General features: G+C 46.1%; 1 protein-coding gene across 1 annotated transcript in view; it reads left to right on the forward strand.

Moving 5' to 3' along the window:
* The window catches only part of HACL1 (2-hydroxyacyl-CoA lyase 1), a 63,998-nt gene that overhangs the window by 25,672 nt on the left and 15,206 nt on the right, over positions 1 to 23,120 (forward strand). Inside the window, exons 7-10 of the mRNA XM_044293734.1 lie at positions 230 to 324; positions 9,624 to 9,736; positions 17,006 to 17,141; positions 18,680 to 18,785. Coding sequence (XP_044149669.1) covers positions 230 to 324; positions 9,624 to 9,736; positions 17,006 to 17,141; positions 18,680 to 18,785 — 450 coding nt within the window. The remainder of the gene's footprint in view (positions 1 to 229; positions 325 to 9,623; positions 9,737 to 17,005; positions 17,142 to 18,679; positions 18,786 to 23,120) is intronic.

Consider the following 23,120-nt stretch of genomic DNA (forward strand, 5'->3'; position numbering starts at 1 on the left):
CGCTGATCATACGCATTAGCTCCAGGTGTCTGCTGATTAAAAGAGCAGAAACCCAACAGCTATAGCACCCACTCGGCCCCTGAGCAGGCACCATCTACAGCTCAAGCTGAGAAGGGGTTAAGTTATATTATATATGTTTTCTTTATTTGCAGATTGCGGCCTAAAGGCTCACATGACAATAGATCAGTGTGTCAAACGGGTAGTCATTTGAATACTTTTCTTTTCCCAGGCTGTGAGAACTAGCATGTACGGCCGGCCTGGTGCCTGTTATATCGATATTCCTGGAGACTTTGTAAATAAAATGATTGACAGAAGTGCATTGAGGTATGTTCATTAGGGTATAAAGATTATGCTACATGGCCAGTAGTATGTGAAATACCGTATTTTTCGCCGTATAAGACGCACCGGCCTATAAGACGCACCTAGGTTTTTGAGGAGGAAAATAAGAAAAAAAATATTTTGAACCAAAAGGTGCACTTTTGGTGGGTTTTGAACTAATTGTGGTCTGTGGGTGACGCACTGTTATGGGGGATCTGTGGGTGACACTTATGGGGGATCTGTGGGTGACACTTATGGGGGATCTGTGGGTGACACTTATGGGGGATCTGTGGGTGACACTTATGGGGGATCTGTGGGTGACACTTATGGGGGATCTGTGGGTGACACTTATGGGGGATCCTCTCTGGATGGCACTGTTATGAGGATCTGTGAATGACAGTTATGGGGGGGATCTGTGGATGACACATATATAGCATCTTATGCTGTCATCCACAGATCCCCTCCATAAGTGTCCCTGTAGTGAATGGGGGTCGCATCTGCTTTAATAATGACAGCGGGGCCCGTGCAGTGACTATTCTACTACACGGGCACCGCTTACTGTATAATCATATCTCTCTAATAGTTAATTGTTGTATGCATGTAATCGCATAATGAGCGCTAATGAGCGCTGTGTATTACCGTACTTAAAACTAGCAGCGCTCGCCGTTCGGAGCAGAGAGGAGGCAGGAGGCAGGCCGGGAGGACGGGCGCTTGCAACGTGAGTCATACGTCACGCGCCTACGCCGCCTGCTTCATTCATAAGTGGGCGGTGCAGGCGCGTGACGTATGACTCACGCTGCAAGTGCCCGTCCTCCTGGCCTGCCTCCTGCCTCCTCTCTGCTCCGAACGGCGAGCGCTGCTAGTTTTAAGTACGGTAATACACACTATTAGAGAGATATGATTATACAGTGAGCGGGGCCCGTGTAGTAGAACAGTCACTGCACGGGCCCCGCTGTCATTATTAATGCAGATGCCGCCCCCAGCCCCTCCTCCCTCACAGCTGATACACCCGCCGCGCGGCATCGCGGCGGGTGTATCATTGAAAACTGGGCAAAATCAGCTACATTCGCCGTATAAGACGCACTGCTATTTTCCCCCCACTTTTGGGGGGAAAAAAGTGCGTCTTATACGGCGAAAAATACGGTAACTATGGCAGAGTGGCCAGAAAGAAGCCTTACCTTTTAGTAAGACACATGAAGCCCGACTGGAGGTTGCAAAAAAAAGCACCTAAATGACTCTCGGGCTGTGGGAAAGTAGATTCTCTGCTGTGATGAAACCAAGATTTTTGACCTCTTTTGTAATGGTCATGTTTGGAGGAAAGCAAGCCCTTCTCATCACCTTCCCAATACCATTCCTATAGTGAAGCATGATGCTGGCAGCATCATGATGTGGGAGTGTTTTTTTGTTTTTTTTGCAGCTGGTACAGGGAGACTGGTGAGTTTTAAGGTAAAACTGAGTGGAGCAAAGTACAGAGATATTCTTAATGAAAACCTGATCCTGAGTGCTCTGGACCTCAGACTGGGCTGAAGGTGTATCTTCCAACAAGACAATGATCCTAAGCACACAGCAAACACAACACAGGAGTGGCTTAGGGAACAACTTTATTAATGTCCTTGAGTGGCCCAGCCAAACAATCAACCCCCTCTGGAGAAACCAGAAAATGGCTCTTCACCAATGGTCCCCATCTAACTTGATAGAGTTTGAGATAATCTGTACAGAAGAATGGCAGAAAATTCCCAAATCCAGGTGTGCAATTTTGGCATCATATCCAAGAGGAATGGATAATCTGTAATCGCTGCCAAAGGTGTTTCAACTAAGTCCCGAGTAAAGGGTCTCAATTCTTGTGTCAATGCAAGATTTTTGTTTTTCCTTTTCAGTAAATTAACAAAGATTTCAAACGTTCTGTTTTCACTTTTGGGATACTGAGTGTGGAATGATAGTGAAAAACTTGAATTTTTAGAACAATAACAAGGCTACAACATAACAAAATGTGAACAAGTCAAAGGGTCTGAAGACTTTACAAATGCACTGTACATGCAGCTGAACAGGAAGAAACTGGAGCACTTCCAGGCTAGTCTTCAGCAGAAGAGCCCACAGACAGGTGGGCATGTGTTCACAATTGAGATTGTGGAATAGGGTAACTACTGCTGAAATTCTCTTCCTTCCACAGGTTAACTGAAACAGAGAATTTAGGTAAAGCCCTGGAGAACCCGTTGTTTCAGTTATTGCTCTTCAATGTCAGGCAGTCTCATGATGTGTCTGTGTTTGGTAGATGCCAGGAAAATGATGATTACACTTACCGGTAATCGGATTTTCCTGATCCCACGACAGCACCACTGAGAGATGGCTCCTCCTCCATGGTCAGGAAACCTGTAGCATAAAAAGGTGGAGCCACTCTCCCACCTCAGTGGGTTTACAGAGCATGAGAGGGACTCCCCTTTTGATTAATACCATATATACATATATACACTTTTTTTTTTGCATCACCACGTGAATTTTTTCACCCACCACCACCTTGGGGAGGGAATTAGACGGGTGCTGTCGTGGGGTCAGGAAAATCCGATTACCGGTAAGTGTAATCATCATTTTTCCCCTCCCCCACGACAGCACCACTGAGAGAGATTACATAGAATTCAAGGGAGGGTGACCACTTCTAACACCTTAGTACCAAAGAGGAGGTCAGAGACAGAGTCAAGTTGAAGTCTATAGTGCCTATAGAAAGTAGAAGGAGAAGCCCATGTGGCTGCCCTACAGATCTGGTCAATAGAGACATTAGATCTTTCTGCCCAGGAAGTAGACATTGCCCTGGTAGAGTGAGCCTTCAGTGACAGTGGAGGGGAAAGACCAGAACACGAGTAGGCTAGGCAAATAAGTTCTCGTATCCACCTAGCAATAGTACTCTTGGAGGCCGTATTACCTTTTCGAGCCCCAGCGTATAATACAAACAAGGAAGAGGTCTTCCTCCAATCTTTTGATTTCTCCAGATAATGGATCAGGCATCTTTTCACATCCAGTAAGTGCCATCTATCTTCTTCCTCATTTTTAGGGTCTGGAAAAAAGACTGGCAAGACAATCTCCTGCAACCTGTTAGTCTTGGAAGGTACCTTGGGAATGAACTTTGGATCTGGCCTAAGAACCACTCTATCCTCACGTATGGACATAAATGGGGAGTTGATGGACAGTGCCTGAAGCTCGCTAACTCTACGGGCTGACGTTAATGCTATTAGCATGACTAACTTTAAAGTAAGATTTTTAATAGAACTTTCCATCATAGGCTCAAAGGGGGGACTGGTCAAGGCTTTTAAGACTAAGTTCAAATCCCAGGGGGGAAACCTAGGACCCCTAACAGGCGCAACCCTATCAACTGCCTTAAAGAACCTGACTATCCAGGGATCCATAGCCAGACTTCTACCACATAGGCCCGAGAGGGCCGAAACCTGTACCTTCAAAGTGCTCTTGGCCAAACCTAATGACAGACCTCTTTGTAGAAATTCTAAGACCTGTTTTGTGGAAACCTTCTCAGGCCAAACATCAGTGTCCCGACCTGAAAAGGAAAGAAATCTTTTCCATATCCTTGCATAAATGGCATTTGTTACCCTCTTCCTACTACTAAGAATGGTGGAGGTCAAGGCCTCAGAGAAGCCTTTCTTAATCAGGTGCACCCTCTCAATCTCCATGCCGTAAGGTGCAGGGACCTTACCTCTGGATGTATCACTGGGCCCTGCTTCAGGAGATCCGGAATGTCGGGAAGAACCCATGGCTCCGCTATTGACATGGATCTGAGTAGAGAGAACCAGGCTCTCCTTGGCCAAAAGGGGGCGATGACTATTAGGTTCGACCTCTCTTCCCTTATCTTCCTGAGAACTCTGGGTAGGAGCTGAAGGGGGGGGGGGGGAAAGCATATCCCAAACGGAATCTCCAATCCAGGAGAAAGGCATCTATCCCATAAGGGGATTCGTAGGGACTGAGGGAGCAAAACCTTTCTACCTGTCTGTTCTCCCTGGTAGCAAATAGATCTATATCTGGTACTCCCCATAGATCCACAATCTTTGCAAATATGGCCGGATTCAGGGACCACTCCCCCTACCTTAAACGATGACGGCTCAGGAAGTCGGCCTGGACATTCTCTACCCCCCTTATATGTAGGGCAGATATATGGGTTAGTTCCTCCTGAAATTCTGAGAATATCATCCCTGTCTCCCTCATCAAAGATAGGGATCTGGTACCTCCCTGGCGGTTCAGATACGAAACTACTGTTCTGTTGTCTGACATTACTCTGGCATGTTGGTGCTGGAGTCCTGGCCGAGCTGCTCGTAAAGCCAACAACACCGCCCTTAATTCCTTCCTGTTGGACGAGAACTGTCTCTGTAACGGGGACCAGATTCCCTGCCTCACTTGACCCTGGAAATGAGCCCCCCATCCCCAAGGGCTGGCATCCGTAGTGATCACCACTGGATTGGGGTAACTCCATGGAATACCCTGGTCTAAATTTCGTAACTCCAGCCACCAATTGAGGGAGATCAGAGTCCTCTGGCTGAGACATATCTGGGAGTCTAACGTTATCTCCTTTCGTTTTGTCCAATTCAATATTTCCCATTGCAATATCCTTGAATGAAACTGGGCCCAACGGACTGCTGGGCTACGTCCAACTTTGGCGCTTTATCCCACGAAGTAGAAGCTTCTTCCTCGAACGGGTATTTTCTTTTAAAATTTTTACTAATAAAGGCCTTCTTATCAGGTTTTTTCCACTCTTTTTCTATCAGTGCGGATACGCTCTTATGCAAGGGGAAACATCTTCTCTTTTTTTCCTGTAATCCTTCAAAGACTACATCTGCAACCGACCTATCTTCTTTGGCGCCTTCCAGCTCTAATGTCGCTCTAATTGTTTTTAACAATTTTTCAGTATCAGATACTGGGAACAGGAATTTCTTTTCCTGCTCCTCCTCCGCGAATGATGAATCTTCCGATCTGTCATCCCCCTCATTTTCGCTAACCGACTCTGGCTCTGAGTCTGTTTTCTCTACCGGCTTTGACTTTTTCGCTGTCTTAAGGGATTCCTTAACCTCTGTTTTAATGAGATTCTTAATGTCCCGCATCAGATTGGGGGATTCCTCCGCGAAGGTTCTTTCAATACAGTCCTGACATAACTTCTTATTATAGGACGTTGACAAAGGGCATCTACACAGAGCGCACTCTTTGTTTTTTCTCTTGGATGCGGCTTTTTTAGCTGCCATCTACAACCAACAAGGGGACACAAATCGGTGATTTAACAAAACTCATTGTCTTACCCCATCCAGAGTCCGTCTTATACCGGCTGCTTCTCTGGTTCCGTCTCCTCAGGTCTCTTTTCCTCCTCCATACTTATCCTGGAGGTATAGAGAATACTGAAATCAATATGCTGCAGGGAACAGCACCTCTCCTCCGAGAGTTCCGCATGTTCCCTGGGAGCGCCTTTAAGATGCCGCCAACCTCTCAGTCTGCTGCAGGCAAAAAACAACTGGCAAAGCTCTGGTAATCAGGTGAGAGCACAGCTATCCACTCCACTCCTCCTCCGTCCTGCTGTGTTCCGATCTGCTGGAACGCATGGGTACTTACATATCCGGCCTGGAACCGAAAGTCGCCAGTGGAACGCACGTCAAAGCTGACGTCACTCCTGCGACTTCCGGTTTGGCGCTTCGACACGCTCCACTGCCCGGCCTTCGCCCGCAGTCCCCGCTGGGTGCGCATCCAGGGAAAACAGCCCCTTTGGCTTGTTCCCTCTCGCCGCCTGTCTTGCGGCAGCACTCGGGCCTCTCCTTTGAGGGACCGGTGCCCTCAGCCCCAGGATCAGCAGCCGGCCCGGACCAACTCCCGTCCCTCAGTGAACCACCGGTAAGGGCTGGCGTGACCCATGGCTCTCTAGGCTCTCCTAGGATTTCCAAGCCATGGGTCCCTGAAAAGAAACTACTACAAGTCTCCTGCTCCAGGGACAGGAAACCTCACTGAGGTGGGAGAGTGGCTCCACCTTTTTATGCTACAGGGTGTGGGCCTGGCATATGGGGGGCGGGGGGGACATTTTATAGCATTGGATAACCCCTTTAAATAACGATACTTTCACACTGCCGTTTCTGGGTCCACCTGTGAGATCCGTTTCAAGGCTCTCACAAGCGGCCCAAAACGGTTCATTTTAGCCACAATGCATTCTGAATGGATGCGGATCTGTTCAGAGTGCATCAGTTTGACTCCGTTCCGCCTCCATTCCGCTCTGGAGGCAGACACCAAAACGCTGCTTTCAGCGTTTTGGTGTCCGCCTGGCGGTGCGGAGCCGAACGGATCCATCCTGACTTACAATGGAAGTCAATGGGGACGGATCCGTTTACATTGACACAATATTGGTGCAATTGTAAACGGATCCGTCCCCCATTGACTTTCAATGTAAAGTCAGGAGTCCCTAATAATATACCATCGGATCAGAGTTTTCGCCAATCCGATGGTATATTTTAACTTGAAGCGTCCCCATCACCATAGGAACGCCTCTATGTTAGTATATACCATCGGATTTGAGTTAGATCGTGAAAACTCAGATCCGAAAGTATATTCTAACACAGAGGCGTTCCCATAGTGATGGGGACGCTTCAAGTTAGGCCCCATGCACACGGCCGTGTTTCACAGCCGTGTGCGGGCCGTGGAACCGCGGCCTGGATCCCTCCTGAGAGCAGGAGCGCACGGCGTCACTGGTTGCTATGACGCCGTGCGCTCCCTGCTGCCGCCGCAATACAGTAGTACACTGGTATGATCTATACCAGTGTATTACTGTACTGTGCCGGCAGCAGGGAGCGCACGGCGTCATAGCAACCAGTGACGCCGTGCTCTCCTGCTCTCAGGAGGGATCCAGGCCGCGGTTCCACGGGCCGCACACGGCTGTGAAACACGGCCGTGTGCATGGGGCCTTAGTATAGAATATACTAAGAACTGTGTACATAACTGCCCCCTGCTGCCTGGCACAACCTGATCTCTTACAGGGGGCGGTGATCCGCACAATTAAGACCAGACCCCCCCCCCTCCCTCCCCAGTATTAAAAGCATTGGTGGCCAGTGCAGGCCCCCCCTCCCCAGTATTAAAAGCATTGTTGGCCAGTGTGCCCCCCCCCCCCCCCTCCCTAGTATTAAAAGCATTGGTGGCTAACAACCCCCCCCCGCACAGGTAAGTATAAGCTAAGTACCCATGGCAGCCAGGACTGCAGTAGCGTCCTGGCTGCCATGGTAACCGATCTGAGACCCAGTGATTAAACTGGGACTCTGATCGGAAATGCCGCTCCGCTGCCACCAATGATGGGGGAGGGAGGGGGGCCGCACTGGCCACCAATGCTTTTAATACGAGGGAGGGAGGGGGGAGCCACACTGGCCACCAATGCTTTTAATACTGGGGAGGGGGGGGGCCGCACTGGCCACCAATGCTTTTAATACTGGGAAGGGAGGGGTGTTCCACACTGCGGATCACAGCCCTCTGTAAGAGATCGGGTGCTGCCAGGCAGCAGGGGGCAGTTATGTACACAGTTCTTAGTATATTCTAACTTGAAGCGTCCCCATCACCATGGGAACGCCTCTGTGTTAGAATATACTGTCGGATCTGAGTTTTCACGATTGTGAAAACTCAGATCTGAAAAAGCTGTTCTGCAGACGGATCCGCACTGAACGGATAATTATATCACTGTTGTTCGGAACGCTATAATTGCTGCTAAAACTAATACTTTATTAATTCACATTAATTCAGTATTAATACTGAATTAATAAAGTATTAGTTTTAGCAGCAATTATAGCAGTTCCGAACAACAGTGATATAATTTTTGATAGGTGGAACGTATACCCCAGACCAGTTATTAGCACTGAACGGATACCATCGTTTGCATTTATAGGTGCGGATCCGTCTGTGCAGATACCAGACGGATCCGCACCTAGCGCAAGTGTAAAAGTAGCCTAACCCACACATCAAAACCACATTAAATGCCTTTGGGGTTAAAACGCGGCCTATTGTATCCTACAACCTCACTAGTACACACGTGGCTGAACAGGTGTAACTCTAAAGTTTTTAATGGAAAAACCTACCCAGAAGGAGGAGTGGAGGCTGTTAACGTGCTTGTTTTTTTTAAATTGGATGTTCAACAAGCCCATATGAGTGTGATGTTTGGGTGGTCACATAGTTTTGGCCATGTTTGTAGGTCTGTCTGTGTATCAAGTCTGCTTATGTATCTCATGTCACTCTGATTTAGCATTAATTTTAAAAAAATATATATTTTTTTTTTATATACATGACTTTTAGTGTACCTCTAGTTATATAAAATACAATTATAGTGTAGGACTTTGCAAAATAATAGTGTGCGATATAATATCATTAGCCTATACTGCTTCTAAAGTGGTTGTCGGGCGAGCTTTTTGACAGTTCTTGCTGGTATGGCATTCTGCAGCCTGCTGTGTACCGTGATTGCAAAGAAAAACAAATGGAGGTTAGTTAGACATCCCAGTGCGCAGGTGCATGTCACCATGGCTGGAAGCGCAAAAACAAACAATGCAACAGCACTGTGCAAACACAAATAATAAAGTCAATACAATAGTGCAATACTCGCTATACAAAATGAACTAATGTTAATGCTACATTATAAATGTGAAATTCTTGGAAAATACGTTTTGTACAAAAAAATTACTTGTGCCTGTCCGCCAGCATCAAGGCGATCTTGTTAGGACCGGAACCTACACTAAATACTACCTCCTCTGGTGCTGTACTGGCCTCCCTTAAATTCAGAATTTAGGCCTTTGTGGCATCAAGAGGTATAATACAGTGTGGGCTTAGCATGCATGTGGAACCTGCATTCTCTGAATTTAATGGAGGCCAGTATGGCATCAACAGAGGTTATGTTTAGTGCAAGTTCCTGTCTTAGAGAGCGCCTTGACGCTGGCACAAATTTTGTACAAAATGTATTTGCCAAGAATCCCACAATTATAACGTATCATTAGTATTGTACTATTGTATGTACTTTGTGTTTGCGGAGTGCTGTTGCGTTTTTGCACCATGATACATGGAAGCTGCAGAACGCAAACTGCGCAATGCAAAATACTTCATGCAACACTATTGCACACATGCTATTCAAACAAAAATACAAGCATGAAAGTAAAAATAAATAAATAAAATGCCACAAAGGCATCCGTACCCTTTACACGCATGCCTGTATATGCATGATCATGCAGGTGCTGCTTTCCAATTAAAGCATTTTCAAAGTTTGAATTACAATAATAAAACTACTAAATAAACTGTGCTTTGTATCTTTGTAGATTTCCAGAATGTTGTTTACCACGTCCTATCAGCTTGGCTGACTCATCAGAAATACAGAAGGCAGTTGCTGAGCTGAAAAATGCCCAGAACCCTTTGATAATAGTTGGGAAAGGTATGTGGGCAGTTTTTTTTCATAATCTGTTAAAATGATATTTCAATAACATTACTATACTTTAATTTTTATTATGAAGTATATAATCCACCACAGAAGCTGGTATAGAGCAAGCATCTGTCATGGGGAAGGGGAAAACACCAGGTACACACAAAATAACTAAACAGTCTAGGCCTCAAAAGCTAAGGAAGAGGGATGGTGGCCTCCTAGTAATTCCTAGGCCTTTCCCTAACTCCTGCCAGTATGAGCAGATCCTGATGGTGGAAATGCTTATATGCCGGATACCTATGCCCTGCTAAAACTGACGAGCCCTAGGATAGGTAGCAGGAGATGAGACAGCTGGTTCCTTCCCAGATGAAGAAACCCGTGTCTCCCTGAGGCCTAGAACCAAAACACACCAGAGAACAACAAACAGAACAGGCAACTTGTACTTAGCTTAAAGGCGTATGTAGAAGCAGGAGATCCAAGACAAACAAGCTCTAGCAACTCCAAGAGGAAATATCAACCACATGGTCAGCAGTGTGAGGCAGATCTAAATAGAGCCTCATCACTGATGATGAGCAGAACCTGAGGAGAGGTGAGATTCTGCCAAACGACAACATACAAAGAGGAAAACTGAGAGACCTGTCAGCCTCACATGCAGCAAGTCTATCGGATCTTCTCGCCTCTGTCACGGGAGGGACCGTGGCGGCATCAGAAAATACTGGTCATATAAACAGCAGTGCTCATTGAGATGAATGTTTTTTTTTTTTTTCATCTGGTTGTAGAACGGATAGCACCGGGACTAAACCCTGATCCATTGGGGGCTATTCATTTGGAGAATGTAAAAGTATTCAGAGTTCTCAGATTTTCCATCCTTTTTGAATCACAATGGTCTCCGATTAGGCTCTATTTGGCATTATTATTATTATTATTATTATTATTTTATTTATTTCCTATCAGTATATCCTGCGTTTCAGTAGGAAAAAAAATTTAAGAATTTGCATCCAGCTTTTTCTAACCATCAGTGAAAAAGCGACCGCACACAAATAGTGTCAATGTGCTGTTGTTTTATTTATTTTTTCACCAACCTATGGACTTAAATGGAGTGTAAAATGGGCAAGATGATACATAATGTGATTGTCATTGAACAGTAAACTGACCCATTCACATTAAAGGGGTTCTCCTCTATCCACAGGATGGGAGAAGCGCCTGGGGCTCCCACTGTTCATTAGAATAGGTATATTTGCTGAAGCAAGTCTGCCACTCCTTTCATTTCAATAGGACTGCCGGTGATAGCCGAAAAACAAGTCTTGTCTATGTCTGGCTGCCCCATAGTGCAGCACAGAGGAGTGACCACCACTCTTCAAATGGGGGAGCACAAGCTCCTTTTAACCCCTTAAGGACCGAGGACGTACCGGTACGCCCTATTTCCCGAGTCCTTAAGGACCGAGGACGTACCGGTACGTCCTGACTTAAAACCGTAACTCCGGCGCCGCGGGGGTTAATCGGAACGGGATTTCGGCTGAAATCATTCAGCCGGCATCCCGTAACAACGCAGGGGGGGGTCATTTGACCCCCCCGTATCGGCGATCGCAGAAAACCGCATGTCAATTCAGACCTGCGGTTTTCTGCGTTTCCGGTCCATTCGGGTGTCCTGTGACCCGATGAACCGGAAAAAGACTGCGATCGGTGGCGTAATTATACACCACCAATCGCAGTCCGAGGATTTGAGGAGGCGGTGCTGGCCCTGGTGCTGAACACTGCTGTCCAGGGTGCTGATTGGTGCAGGGGAGAGAGGCGCGAGATTCAAACTTCCTGCGCTCCTCTCTCCCCTCCTCTTCCTGTTCTGCACGAGCACCCGGCAGCATCGTCCAGCACCAGCTCCTGTGTCCCCCTAATCGGCATCCATCACCCTCCTGCACCCATCGCCACCCAGGTAGGTTAGGGTCAGTGAGGGAGAGGCACCGTTAGGCAGGGAAAGAAGGGAAAAGTAAGTTAGGAGAAAAAAAAAAAAAAAAAAAACTTATCCAAACTTCCATCTATCCATCTAACCCTAACCCAGACCCCCCCCTGCCACTTGCCCCCCCCCCCACCAGCCCCCCCACCCCACACCAGACCCCCCCCACCCCCCACCAGCCCCCCCACCAGCCCCCCTCCTCACTTTTTTTTTTCTGCGTGCGCTGACTGGCCGGCACTTTTTAGCGTCCGTCCACTGTTAGCGCATCGCCCGCCCCACACCCCACCGACCGCTGATCAGCGTTGTACCGCTGATCAGCAAGTTTTAACTTTTTTTTTTCCTAACACTTGCCCTTTTTTTTTTTGCCTTTTTTAGTACGCGAACACCCGTTGCCCACACACACACGCACATATAATAAAGTTTTACACACACGCACACCTACACGCACACACACCCATGGCCCGCCGGGTGTTCTCGGCCGAGGAGGCATATGCCCAGATTGCCTCCGACTCTGAGAGCCCCAGTGAGGATGAGGATGACCCCACGTTCCTCTTATCATCCGCATCCTCCTCATCATCATCGGATGACGATGAGCCACCAAGGCGGCGGAGACGCCGCCAGGCGGAGCCAGGGGCCCCACATGCTAGGGATCCTGTGGCCCACCCTAGTACGAGCCGCCCTGGGGTTCGTACTGGTTTCCCGGCCCACCAAATAAGTCCACCGGAGACCCCTGCCGATGAACTTAGCTGGTGTCCCCCAGTGGACTTTGAGCCTGAGATTCCGGATTTCGCTGGCAATCCTGGAATCCAGATTCCCACAGTGGGGTTTACTGAAATAGACTATTTTAGTTTTTTTTTCAGTAACCCACTGGTGAATTTGATGGTGGAGCAGACGAATCTGTACGCCCAACAGTTCGTCGCTCAAAACCCAGGCTCAGTTTTGGCTAGACCCGGTGGCTGGACGCCGGTCAGTGCAGCCGAAATGAGGACATTTTGGGGCCTCGTGCTGCATATGGGTCTAGTCCAAAAACCCAGTGTCAGACAATACTGGAGTGGGGACGTCTTGTACCAGACCCCACTGTACAGTATGGTCATGACACGTCACCGGTTTGAGGCCATCCGGAAATGTCTGCATTATTCCGATAATGCAGCATGTCCACCCCGAGGTGATCCTGCCTATGACCGGCTGTATAAGATACGGCCGGTCATCGATCACTTTGGGGCCACATTTCAGCAGGCCTACGTACCTGGAAGGGAGGTCGCGGTTGATGAGTCGCTCATTGCGTTCAAGGGGAGACTCAGTTTCCGCCAATATATTCCCACAAAGCGGGCGAGGTATGGCGTGAAGCTATACAAAATTTGTGAGAGTACCTCAGGGTACACTTACAAATTTCGTGTGTACGAGGGGCGAGATTCCCGTATTCAACCCCCAGAATGTCCCCCCACTCTGGGTGTTAGCGGGAAACTCGTGTGGGACCTTATGTACCCACTGCTGGATAGTGGTTACCACTTGTACGTGGATAACTTTTATACCAGCATTCCCTTGTTCAGGTCCCTTGCCGCCAGATCCACGTTCGCTTGTGGGACCGTGCGGAAAAATCAGCGCGGCCTCCCTGCCTACCCCCTCCAGGTACCTATCCCCAGGGGTGAGACCCGTGCACTTACCAGTGGAAACCTGTTGCTGGTCAGGTATAAGGACAAGAGGGATGTCCTTATGCTGTCCACAATCCACGGTAACGGCACCACCCCAGTCCCTGTGCGAGGTACCGCGGCAACGGTCCTCAAGCCCGATTGTATCGTCGACTACAATCGGTATATGGGAGGAGTTGATCTCTCTGATCAAGTCCTCACGCCATATAACGCCATGCGCAAAACCCGGGCATGGTACAAAAAAGTTGCGGTCTACTTGGTGCAGGTTGCCATGTACAACTCTTTTGTACTATCCCGAAGCGCTGGCAGCACAGGGACATTCCTCCAATTCTATGAGGCAGTCCTCAAGGACCTGATCTTTTCGGACCGGGAAAGAGCAGGCCGGAGTACCTCGGGAACTGGAGGCGCCCGGATCGTCCCTGGCCAACACTTTCCAGGTGTGGTCCCCCATACTGGAAAGAAGGGACGAACCCAAAAAAAGTGCAGAGTGTGTCACAAGAGGGGGATACGGAAGGACACCACAACTCAGTGTGACACGTGCCCCGATCATCCGGGCCTCTGCATTATCAATTGCTTCAGGGAGTATCACACTTCCATGGAGTACTAAATTTTTATAATCCCCAACAGTTCACTAGAGAACATAAAACACTATGGCTCTCAGACTTTGGAGACACGAAAACTATTTTTCTTTCCCCAAAAAATATTAGTTTTAGTGCAGGCATCCTCAAACTGCGGCCCTCCAGATGTTGTAAAACTATAACTCCCAGCATGCCCAGACAACCTACAGCCATCATCAGGGCATAGTGGGAATTGTAGTTTTACAACATCTGGAGGGCCGCAGTTTTAGGATGCCTGCTTAGTGTGTCCAAAGTCTGAGAGCCATACATATTGGGCATCGTCGCGTGCGTAAAAGTCGTCGCTATAAAAATAACTTTTGACCAAACGCCTCGGATGAACGGTGTTAAAAATATAAAATAAAAACTGTGCCAAAACACCTATTTTTGGGCAAAATTTCAATTTAAATCCATTTTGCCGGTAATAAAGCAAGGGTTAACAGCCAAACAAAACTCAATATTTATGGCCCTGATTCTGTAGTTTGCAGAAACACCCCATATGTGGTCGTAAATGGCTATATAGCCGCACGGCAGGGCATAGAACGAAGGGAACGCCATACGGTTTCTGGAAGGCAGATTTTGATGGACAGTTTTTTTTTTTGACACCATGTCCCATTAGAAGCCCCCCCTGATGTAGCCTAGACTAGAAACTCCAAAAAAGTGACCCCATCTAAGAAACTACACCCCTCAAGGTATTCAAAAGTTACTTTACAAACTATGTTAACCCTTTAGGTGTTCCACAAAACTAAATAGCGAATGTAGAAACAATTTTAGAATTTAATTTTTTTGTTACATTGCCTCAAAAAAGAGTAATATAGAGCAACCAAAAATCATATTTACCCCTAAAATAGTCCCAAAACAACAACCACCTTATCCCGTAGTTTCCTAGATGGGGTCACTTTTATGGAGTTTCTACTCTAGGGGTGCATCAGGGGGCTTGAAAGGGTACATGGTGTAAATAAACCAGTCCAGCAAAATCTGCCTTCCAAAAACCATATGGCGTTCCCCTTCTTCTATGTGCTACCGTTCGGCCAAACAGTAGTTTACGACCACATATGGGGTGTTTCTGCAAACTACAGAATCAGGGCAACCCATTTTGAGTGTTGTTTGGCAGTTAACCCTTGCTTTTACTCCTGGAAAAAATTGATTATATTGTAAAATTTTCCCAAAAATAGAAATTTCTAAATTGTTTCTCCATCTGCCATTAACTCTTGTGGAACACCTAAAGGGTTAACAAAGTTTGTAAACCCAGTTTTGAATACCTTGAGGGGTGTACTTTCTTAGATGGAGTCACTTTTCTGAAATTTCTATTCTAGGGGTGCAACAGGGGGCTTCAAATGGGACATGGTATAAACAAAACCAGTCCTGCAAAATCTGCCTTCCAAAACCCATATGGTGTTCCCCTCCTTCTATGTGCTACCGTTCGGCCAAACAGTAGTTTACGACCACATATGGGGTGTTTCTGCAAACTACAGAATCAGGGCAACCCATTTTGAGTGTTGTTTGGCAGTTAACCCTTGTTTTACTCCTGGAAAAAATTGATTATATTGGAAAATTTTCCAAAAAATAGAAATTTCAAAATTGTTTCTCTATCTGCCATTAACTCTTGTGGAAGACCTAAAGGGTTAATAAAGTTTGAAAAAACAGTTTTGAATACCTTGAGGGGTGTAGTTTCTAGAATGGGGTCATTTTTGGGAGGTTTCTATTATCTAAGCCTCACAATATGACTTCAAACCTGAACTGGTCCATAAAAAGTGGGATTTTGAAGATTTCTCAAAAATTTCAAAATTTGCTTCTAAACTTCTAAGCCTTGTAACATCCCCAAAAAATAAAATATCATTCCCAAAATGCTACAAACATGAAGTAGACATATGGGGAATGTAAAGTCATCACAATTTTTGGGGGTATTACTATGTATTACAGAAGTAGAGAAACTGAAACTTTGAAATTTGCTAATTTTTCTAAATTTTTGGTAAAAAATGTATTTTTTTATGCAAAAAAAATAACTTTTTTGACCCAATTTTAGCAGTGTCATGAAGTACAATATGTGACGAAAAAACAATCTCAGAACGGCCTGGGTAAGTCAAAGCGTTTTAAAGTTATGAGCACTTAAAGTGACACTGGTCAGATTTGCAAAAAATGGCCCGGTCCTTAAGGTGAAAATGAGCCCGGTCCTTAAGGGGTTAATGAGTCAGTGTTCAGTCTGTGTGCAGTCCGTTCTACACTCTGGCAGCACCCGAATCGGGTGAATGAGCACTTAGGGCGGTAGTTTATAGCTAGACAAGTGCAGTTTGTTTTAAAGCAGCATGCAATAGTTTATAAATTCTAATTCTCTGGTAAGGGTCCATTCACACGTCCGCATAAATGGGTCTGCATCTTTTCCGCAATTTTGCAGAACGGGCGGGGACCCATTCATTTCAATAGACTGCAAAAGATGTGGACAGCCCACGGTGTGCTGTCCCCATCCTCACTTCCGTTCCGCAGCCCTGCAAAAAAGATAGAACATGTCCTATTCTTGTCCGCGGCCATGGAAAAGAATAGGCATTTCTATCATAGTGCCGGCCATGTGCGGACCGCAAAACGCTTGCGGACATGTGAATGGACCCTAAACCACTACTAGAATCTGGGATTGTTAGAAGCAGAAGGCTCAAATTAAATGGCTACTTGAGCGTAAAATCGGCAGCAGGTTCTGTACCCTTAAGTAAAGTACCGTAAGTGAGGTTTACATGCTTTTCTGTGCCGATTCAATATCCAATATTTATTTATCCCACATCGAATCAGTTAATACATTAATTTATCTGTGTCCAGCGGCATTTTTCACAGCATTTTTTATTTATTTTTTTAAACAGATTTTACTTCAGAGCATATAGTAAAATATTGAAAAGCCTACATACTCAACTTCTTGACTGCATACTATAGTTATGCGTAAAAGTAATTTGTTGGTTCCCATGGTCGCTTTATAACTTTACAGTAGGTTTTCATACTCGCTGATGTAACATACAGTCATGAATAGTAAGCCCCTCTTTATCTTTATATAGCTCTCCTGATTTCAGCTCATGTGTTTTAGGTGCTGCATTCTCACGTGCAGAGGTCAGCATTCGAAGATTGGTGGAAGAATGTGGACTGCCTTTTCTGCCCACTCCAATGGGCAAAGGTGTTGTACCTGACAATCATCCATTTTGTGTTGCTGCTGCCAGGTCCAGGTATTTTTCCAGAATCTTGTATAATCTCTCCTTTGTATTCATAGAGCAAGTTGTATTTTCTAACGGACAAATGTAATATTGCATACAATGTAGTGGGGAATGGAGTGAAATTGGACCCCAAAAAATGCTATTCCGCAACTTAAATTTTTTTATTATTTTTTGTGTTCACTATGTGGTAAAAATTACTTTTGTTCTCCAGTTCAGGACGATTACAGCGATCCTACATATGTATGGTTTTTCTTGCGTTTTAAAACTGGGGAAAAAAAAAACCTTTCATATTCTGACCCCTAACTTTTTTGTGGTTATGTGTACGGAGCAGTATGAGGGCTCTTTTTTTTTTTTTGGGGGGGGGGTGATCTGTACTATTAATTGATACCATTTTGGGGTGTGTACAACTTTGATAATTTTCTATTTTTTTTTTTGGGGGGGGGAGGTGAAGCAACCCAAAAAAAAAGACAAATCAGCAATTTTTTAGGATTTTACTACGTTCCTATGGCGCCCCGCCAGGGGGGTGTTTTTGCGCCTCCAGATGTCATGGTCAAATTTGACGATGGCATATGAGGGGATAAAAGTCAGAGATCGGCATTACAGGGGCCGTCTTTAAAGACCTGACATGTGACGCACTAATACGTCACATGTCGGAAAGGATTTAAAGAGGACCGGTATCCTATCCTGACATGTTTTGCTTTAGTGACTATTTGCATTCCCCATGTAAAAACTCTAGATCGTCTAATCTTATGACTGTGTTGTGCTATTCCTCTAATTTACCTGAATTGCTAGCAGTTGGTACTGATTCAAGATTGGTGTTACCAGTCTGTTACTGGCAGCACTGATTGGACAGTGTCAGACTATGCAGGAACACATCCCCCAACTGGTAACACCCATCTGGACCATCATTGCAGGCTGCTAGTGATTCATTTATAACTTCTATCAGGAATAATAAAGGAATGGCATAAGAATAGATGCTCCAGAATTGTTATTGCACAGGGAATGCAAGTATTTATTTTATGCACTTATATAGCGCTGACCTATTCCGGAGCGCTTTACAGACATTAGCATCCGGCTGTCCCCAATGGGGCTCACAATCTAAGGTCCCTATCAGTGTGTCTTTGGAGTGTGGGAGGAAACCGGAGTACCCAGAGGAAACCCACACAAACATGGGGAGAACATACAGACTCCATGCAGATGTTGTCCTTGGTCGGATTCGTACCTAGGACCCCAGCGCTGCAAGGCACCAGTGCTAACCAGTGAGCCACCATGCTGCCCATGTTACTAACGCAGACATGTTAGGAGAGGTGACGGCTCCGCTTTAGGTGGCTTTAGATTTGCTAAGGTTATCTATCACTAGTTTATGCTGCTCTTGGTTAGGGCAGCAAAAAAACTAGTGACAGGTACCCTTTAAAGGGTTAAAAGTGCTTCTTGCTTTCTCAGGTGGCTCTGCCTTACGCTGCTTGATATGCACAGACAATATTTCTGTAATCTAGTCCTTTGCTCTTACTACTTCTTCTATTACTGCCATTTGCTTGTTCTTTTGCCAGTGCATTGCTCAATGCTGATGTTATTCTGCTGCTGGGTGCCAGACTGAACTGGATTTTGCACTTTGGTCTCCCACCACGATTCCGACCAGATGTAAAGATTATTCAGGTCAGTAATGAGCTTGTTTTGACTGCATGGTTTTTTACTCAAAAACTTATTTTTATTGACCATTTATGCTTTACCAAAAAATAATAGGGTAGAAAATCAGCCTAGGACAAATTTGTTAAAAACCCTCTTGGATATCTGGCAAAGTAAGTAGATGTCAAGGGAAGGACATTGCCTGTGATAGGAAATGTCAATCAGTAGACAGGAGGCGCGATGTCTCTCTCTGGATTCTGGAGTCAGAAAAACCTTAACAGCCGGTTCAGACCTGAGCGTTTTACAGCGCGTTCAACGCTCAACAGGCAAGAACCAATGATTCCCTATGGGAATGGTTCTCACCTGAGCGTTTTACAGCGCGTACGATCGCGCTGTAAAACGCCCAACGCTTCTTTGGGGCGTCTTGTCGCACGTTCCCGTACATAGACTTCATCGGGAATGCGCGACAATGTCTCTGTATGCGCTATTGCAAACGCCCGTACAATCGCGCATACAGAGCGTACGCTCAGGTCTGAACCCAGCCTAAAAGAACAGGGGTAACATGAACAGATCAATAAGGTAATGTAGGCAATTTGAAGGCCAATATCCTGCGGACTAGGAAGGAGCGAACCTGAACTTTACAGGTTCGGGGTTTGGGTGGTGTAGGAATTCCGTTATAGATTCCTTTATAGCAGAATTCGTAGACTGAATGCAAAACTGAAGTCTTTAAGAGGCATTCTGTTTTGATCATTCATAATGAAGTCTATGCTTGGCCATAGACTTCAATTATGACGGATTAAAACGGAATGCCTCTTAAAGGCTTCCATTTTGCATTCAGTCTACGAATTCTGTTATAACTGTATTCTTACACCACCCAAGCCTGTAAAGTTCAGGTTCGCTCATCCCTACTGCTGACAGGTTAGAGTAGGGTAGAGGAATCTTGGAGGTGTCAATCAGACAATGTGACTGTAGTCTGTATTTGGTCCCAGATGGGACATTAACTGCATCTTTGATATATCGTTAATGTCAAATAGGTGCAGTTCCCACATCTGCAGTTCCCACCTGCTCCTGTCTCCAGAACTGCCCCTAGTGAAGGAGAACACACTGAGCATCTGCAACGTGCTCTCCATTCAGTGCTATGGGCGTTACAAAAATAGCCAAGTGAACATACTCAGCAGTCTTTGGAAGTTCCATAGCAGTGAATGGAGAGTGCACGGACACTTCTCCATTCACCGGATTTTTTTTTTTTTTTTTATTTTTTTATTTTTTTTTATTTTTTTTTCCCCTTCGCTTCGGGGGGCCCATTCTGGAGAAAGGTGTGGGTCCCACCTCTGGTAACCGTTCTTATCTGACATTGGTGGCATATCCTAGTGATATACCATCAATGTTTGAGATGGGAATGCCCCTTTAAGTATAATCTTCATGAAAGGTCCTGAGCAGGGACACTCTCTCAGGCACCACAAAAAAGCAAAGCCCAACACACTAGACTTCTGACAATTTTAAATAAGAATTGTAATAAAGTGGACAAGGACGATGTCTATTTTTCTTTTTATCTGTCTTCCGAGTTAGAAAAAGTGGATTAGGTGGGTCAGAAATATGGTGCTCATTCTGAACACCATATCTTTGAACACCAAACAGCTGGCACATATACACTCACCTAAAGAATTATTAGGAACACCTGTTCTATTTCTCATTAATGTGATTATCTAGTCAACCAATCACATGGCAGTTGCTTCAATGCATGTAGGGTTGTGGTCCTGGTCAAGACAATCTCCTGAACTCCAAACTGAATGTCAGAATGGGAAAGAAAGGCGATTTAAGCAATTTTGAGCGTGGCATGGTTGTTGGTGCCAGATGGGCCGGTCTGAGTATTTCACAATCTGCTCAGTTACTGGGATTTTCACGCACAACCATTTCTAGGGTTTACAAAGAATGGTGTGAAAAGGGAAAAACATCCAGTATGCGGCAGTCCTGTGGGCGAAAATGCCTTGTGGATGCTAGAGGTCAGAGGAGAATGGGCCGACTGATTCAAGCTGATAGAAGAGCAACGTTGACTGAAATAACCACTCGTTACAACCGAGGTATGCAGCAAAGCATTTGTGAAGCCACAACACGCACAACCTTGAGGCGGACAACAGCAGAAGACCCCACCGGGTACCACTCATCTCCACTACAAATAGGAAAAAGAGGCTACAATTTGCACAGGCTCACCAAAATTGGACTGTTGAAGACTGGAAAAATGTTGCCTGGTCTGATGAGTCTCGATTTCTGTTGAGACATTCAAATGGTAGAGTCCAAATTTGGTCATCCCTCATGACCATCACGTACCCATCCTCTGATGGCTACTTCGAGCAGTATAATGCACCATGTCACAAAGCTCGAATCATTTCAAATTGGTTTCTTGAACATGACAATGAGTTCACGGTACTAAAATGGCCCCCACAGTCACCAGATCTCAACCCAATAGAGCATCTTTGGGATGTGGTGGAACGGGAGCTTCGTGCCCTGGATGTGTATCCCTCAAATCTCCATCAACTGCAAGATGCTATCCTATCAATATGGGCCAACATTTCTAAAGAATGCTATCAGCACCTTGTTGAATCAATGCCACGTAGAATTAAGGCAGTTTTGAAGGCAAAAGGGGGTCCAACACCGTATTAGTATGGTGTTCCTAATAATTCTGTTGAGTGGCAGGAGGAATTCCACCTTGTGTCCTTGGACGTGGAGAGCCTGTATACCAGAATTCCACATGATGCAGGCCTTAGAGCTATAGCAACAGTCCTTAGCAGCTCCAACAAAGGCAACATTTTTTCACAGTTCATTCAGGAGTCCCTAGACCTGATATTATCCAACAACGTCTTCCAATTCGGAAGTCAGTGGTACCGCCAGATACTAGGTACAGCGATGGGCACTCCTGTGTCGTGCACCTTCGCTAACCTGTATCTGGCGGTATTCGAAGAGACCTACATCTTCTCCATATAGAACCCCTTCCTCAGATATGTCCACCTCTACTTGCGGTATGTGGACGACGTGTTTCTGGTCTGGTCAGGCAGCGAAACTCAGTGTGTACAGTTTGTGGAATATATTAACGAGACCAACTGCATGAATATGAAATTCACCCTCAACTTCGGAGGCAATAGTCTAGAATTTCTGGACGTTAAGGTCTCCGTTGTAGATGGTACTTTGCAGACCACGGGCTTCCGCTAGCCCACAGCCTCCAATTCACTGCTCCACCAGACAAGTTTCCATCCCCCTGCGGTTAAGGAAGCCGTCCCGTATGGGCAGTTTATACGCCTTCGCAGGATTAACAGCACAGAGGAGGACTATTTCAGGCAGGCCCACCAACTCAAAGACAGGCTGCTTGAGAGGGGTTATCTAAAGCGAGACGTCACTGATGCGATGTATCGAGCAGCTCTCCGCCCCAGACATAGTCTACTCAGTGATCAGGTCCACAAAGATAACGAAGATGGATTCACCTTTATTCAGTCCAGCGGCAGACATTGTAAAACACACGGTGCTCAATAACTGGGATCTCTTGAAGGGTGACCCGGTTCTGGGGGACTTAGCTTCCCAGCGACCCTTAATCGCCTTTAGGAAATGTCACACCTTAAGGGATAGGTTAGTCCACAGTGTATTAGGGCGGACCAAACAGCCCAATTGGCTCCAAAGCAGGAGACCTCAAGGTAACTTTAAATGTGGGACGTGTTCTTTCTGCCCCTACAATTCACAGGGGAAGTCCTTGTCCCTGGGGGGCGTCACACATAGTCAATGATTTCATTACATGCCGCACTACCCATGTGGTTTATGTCATATCATGTACCTGCAACCGGTTCTACATTGGCAAAACCATTAGGCCCCTGTTTGAGCGTATACAGGAACATCTTGGCTCCATTAGGACGGGACATGGCTCTCCGCGCCTTGTTGACCATGTACGCTCAACCCACAATGGTGATCCGTCGAGCCTCTCCTTCGCTGGGATAGAGGCGGTGGGCCCCATCCCACGGGGTGGGGACCGCCACCGTCTTCTGTTACAGCGGGAGGCTCAATGGATCATCAAAACGGGAGCCATGGGACCACACGGTCTGAATGACAAAAACGACATGGCTGTCTTCCTTTGAGTCCCCTTCTCCCTAGTCAAGACAACAACATATTCAAGGACTTGCAAGTCTCCTGCGCCCATACCAGAATCTGACCATCTGCATTTCCAGACATCTATTTTCCATCTCCTCCATTTGTGCTCCATTCCCCCATACACTATACAGCGACAGGGAATTAGCTTCTTTGTTATAATTCCAATGTATACCTCCTTGATTTGTGTATCAAGTATTCCCTCTTCTTTGCTAGTGTAACTTGTCTCCTCCTTTT

This window comes from Bufo gargarizans, chromosome 5 (assembly GCF_014858855.1).
Source record: "Bufo gargarizans isolate SCDJY-AF-19 chromosome 5, ASM1485885v1, whole genome shotgun sequence".
Taxonomy (NCBI): domain Eukaryota; kingdom Metazoa; phylum Chordata; class Amphibia; order Anura; family Bufonidae; genus Bufo; species Bufo gargarizans.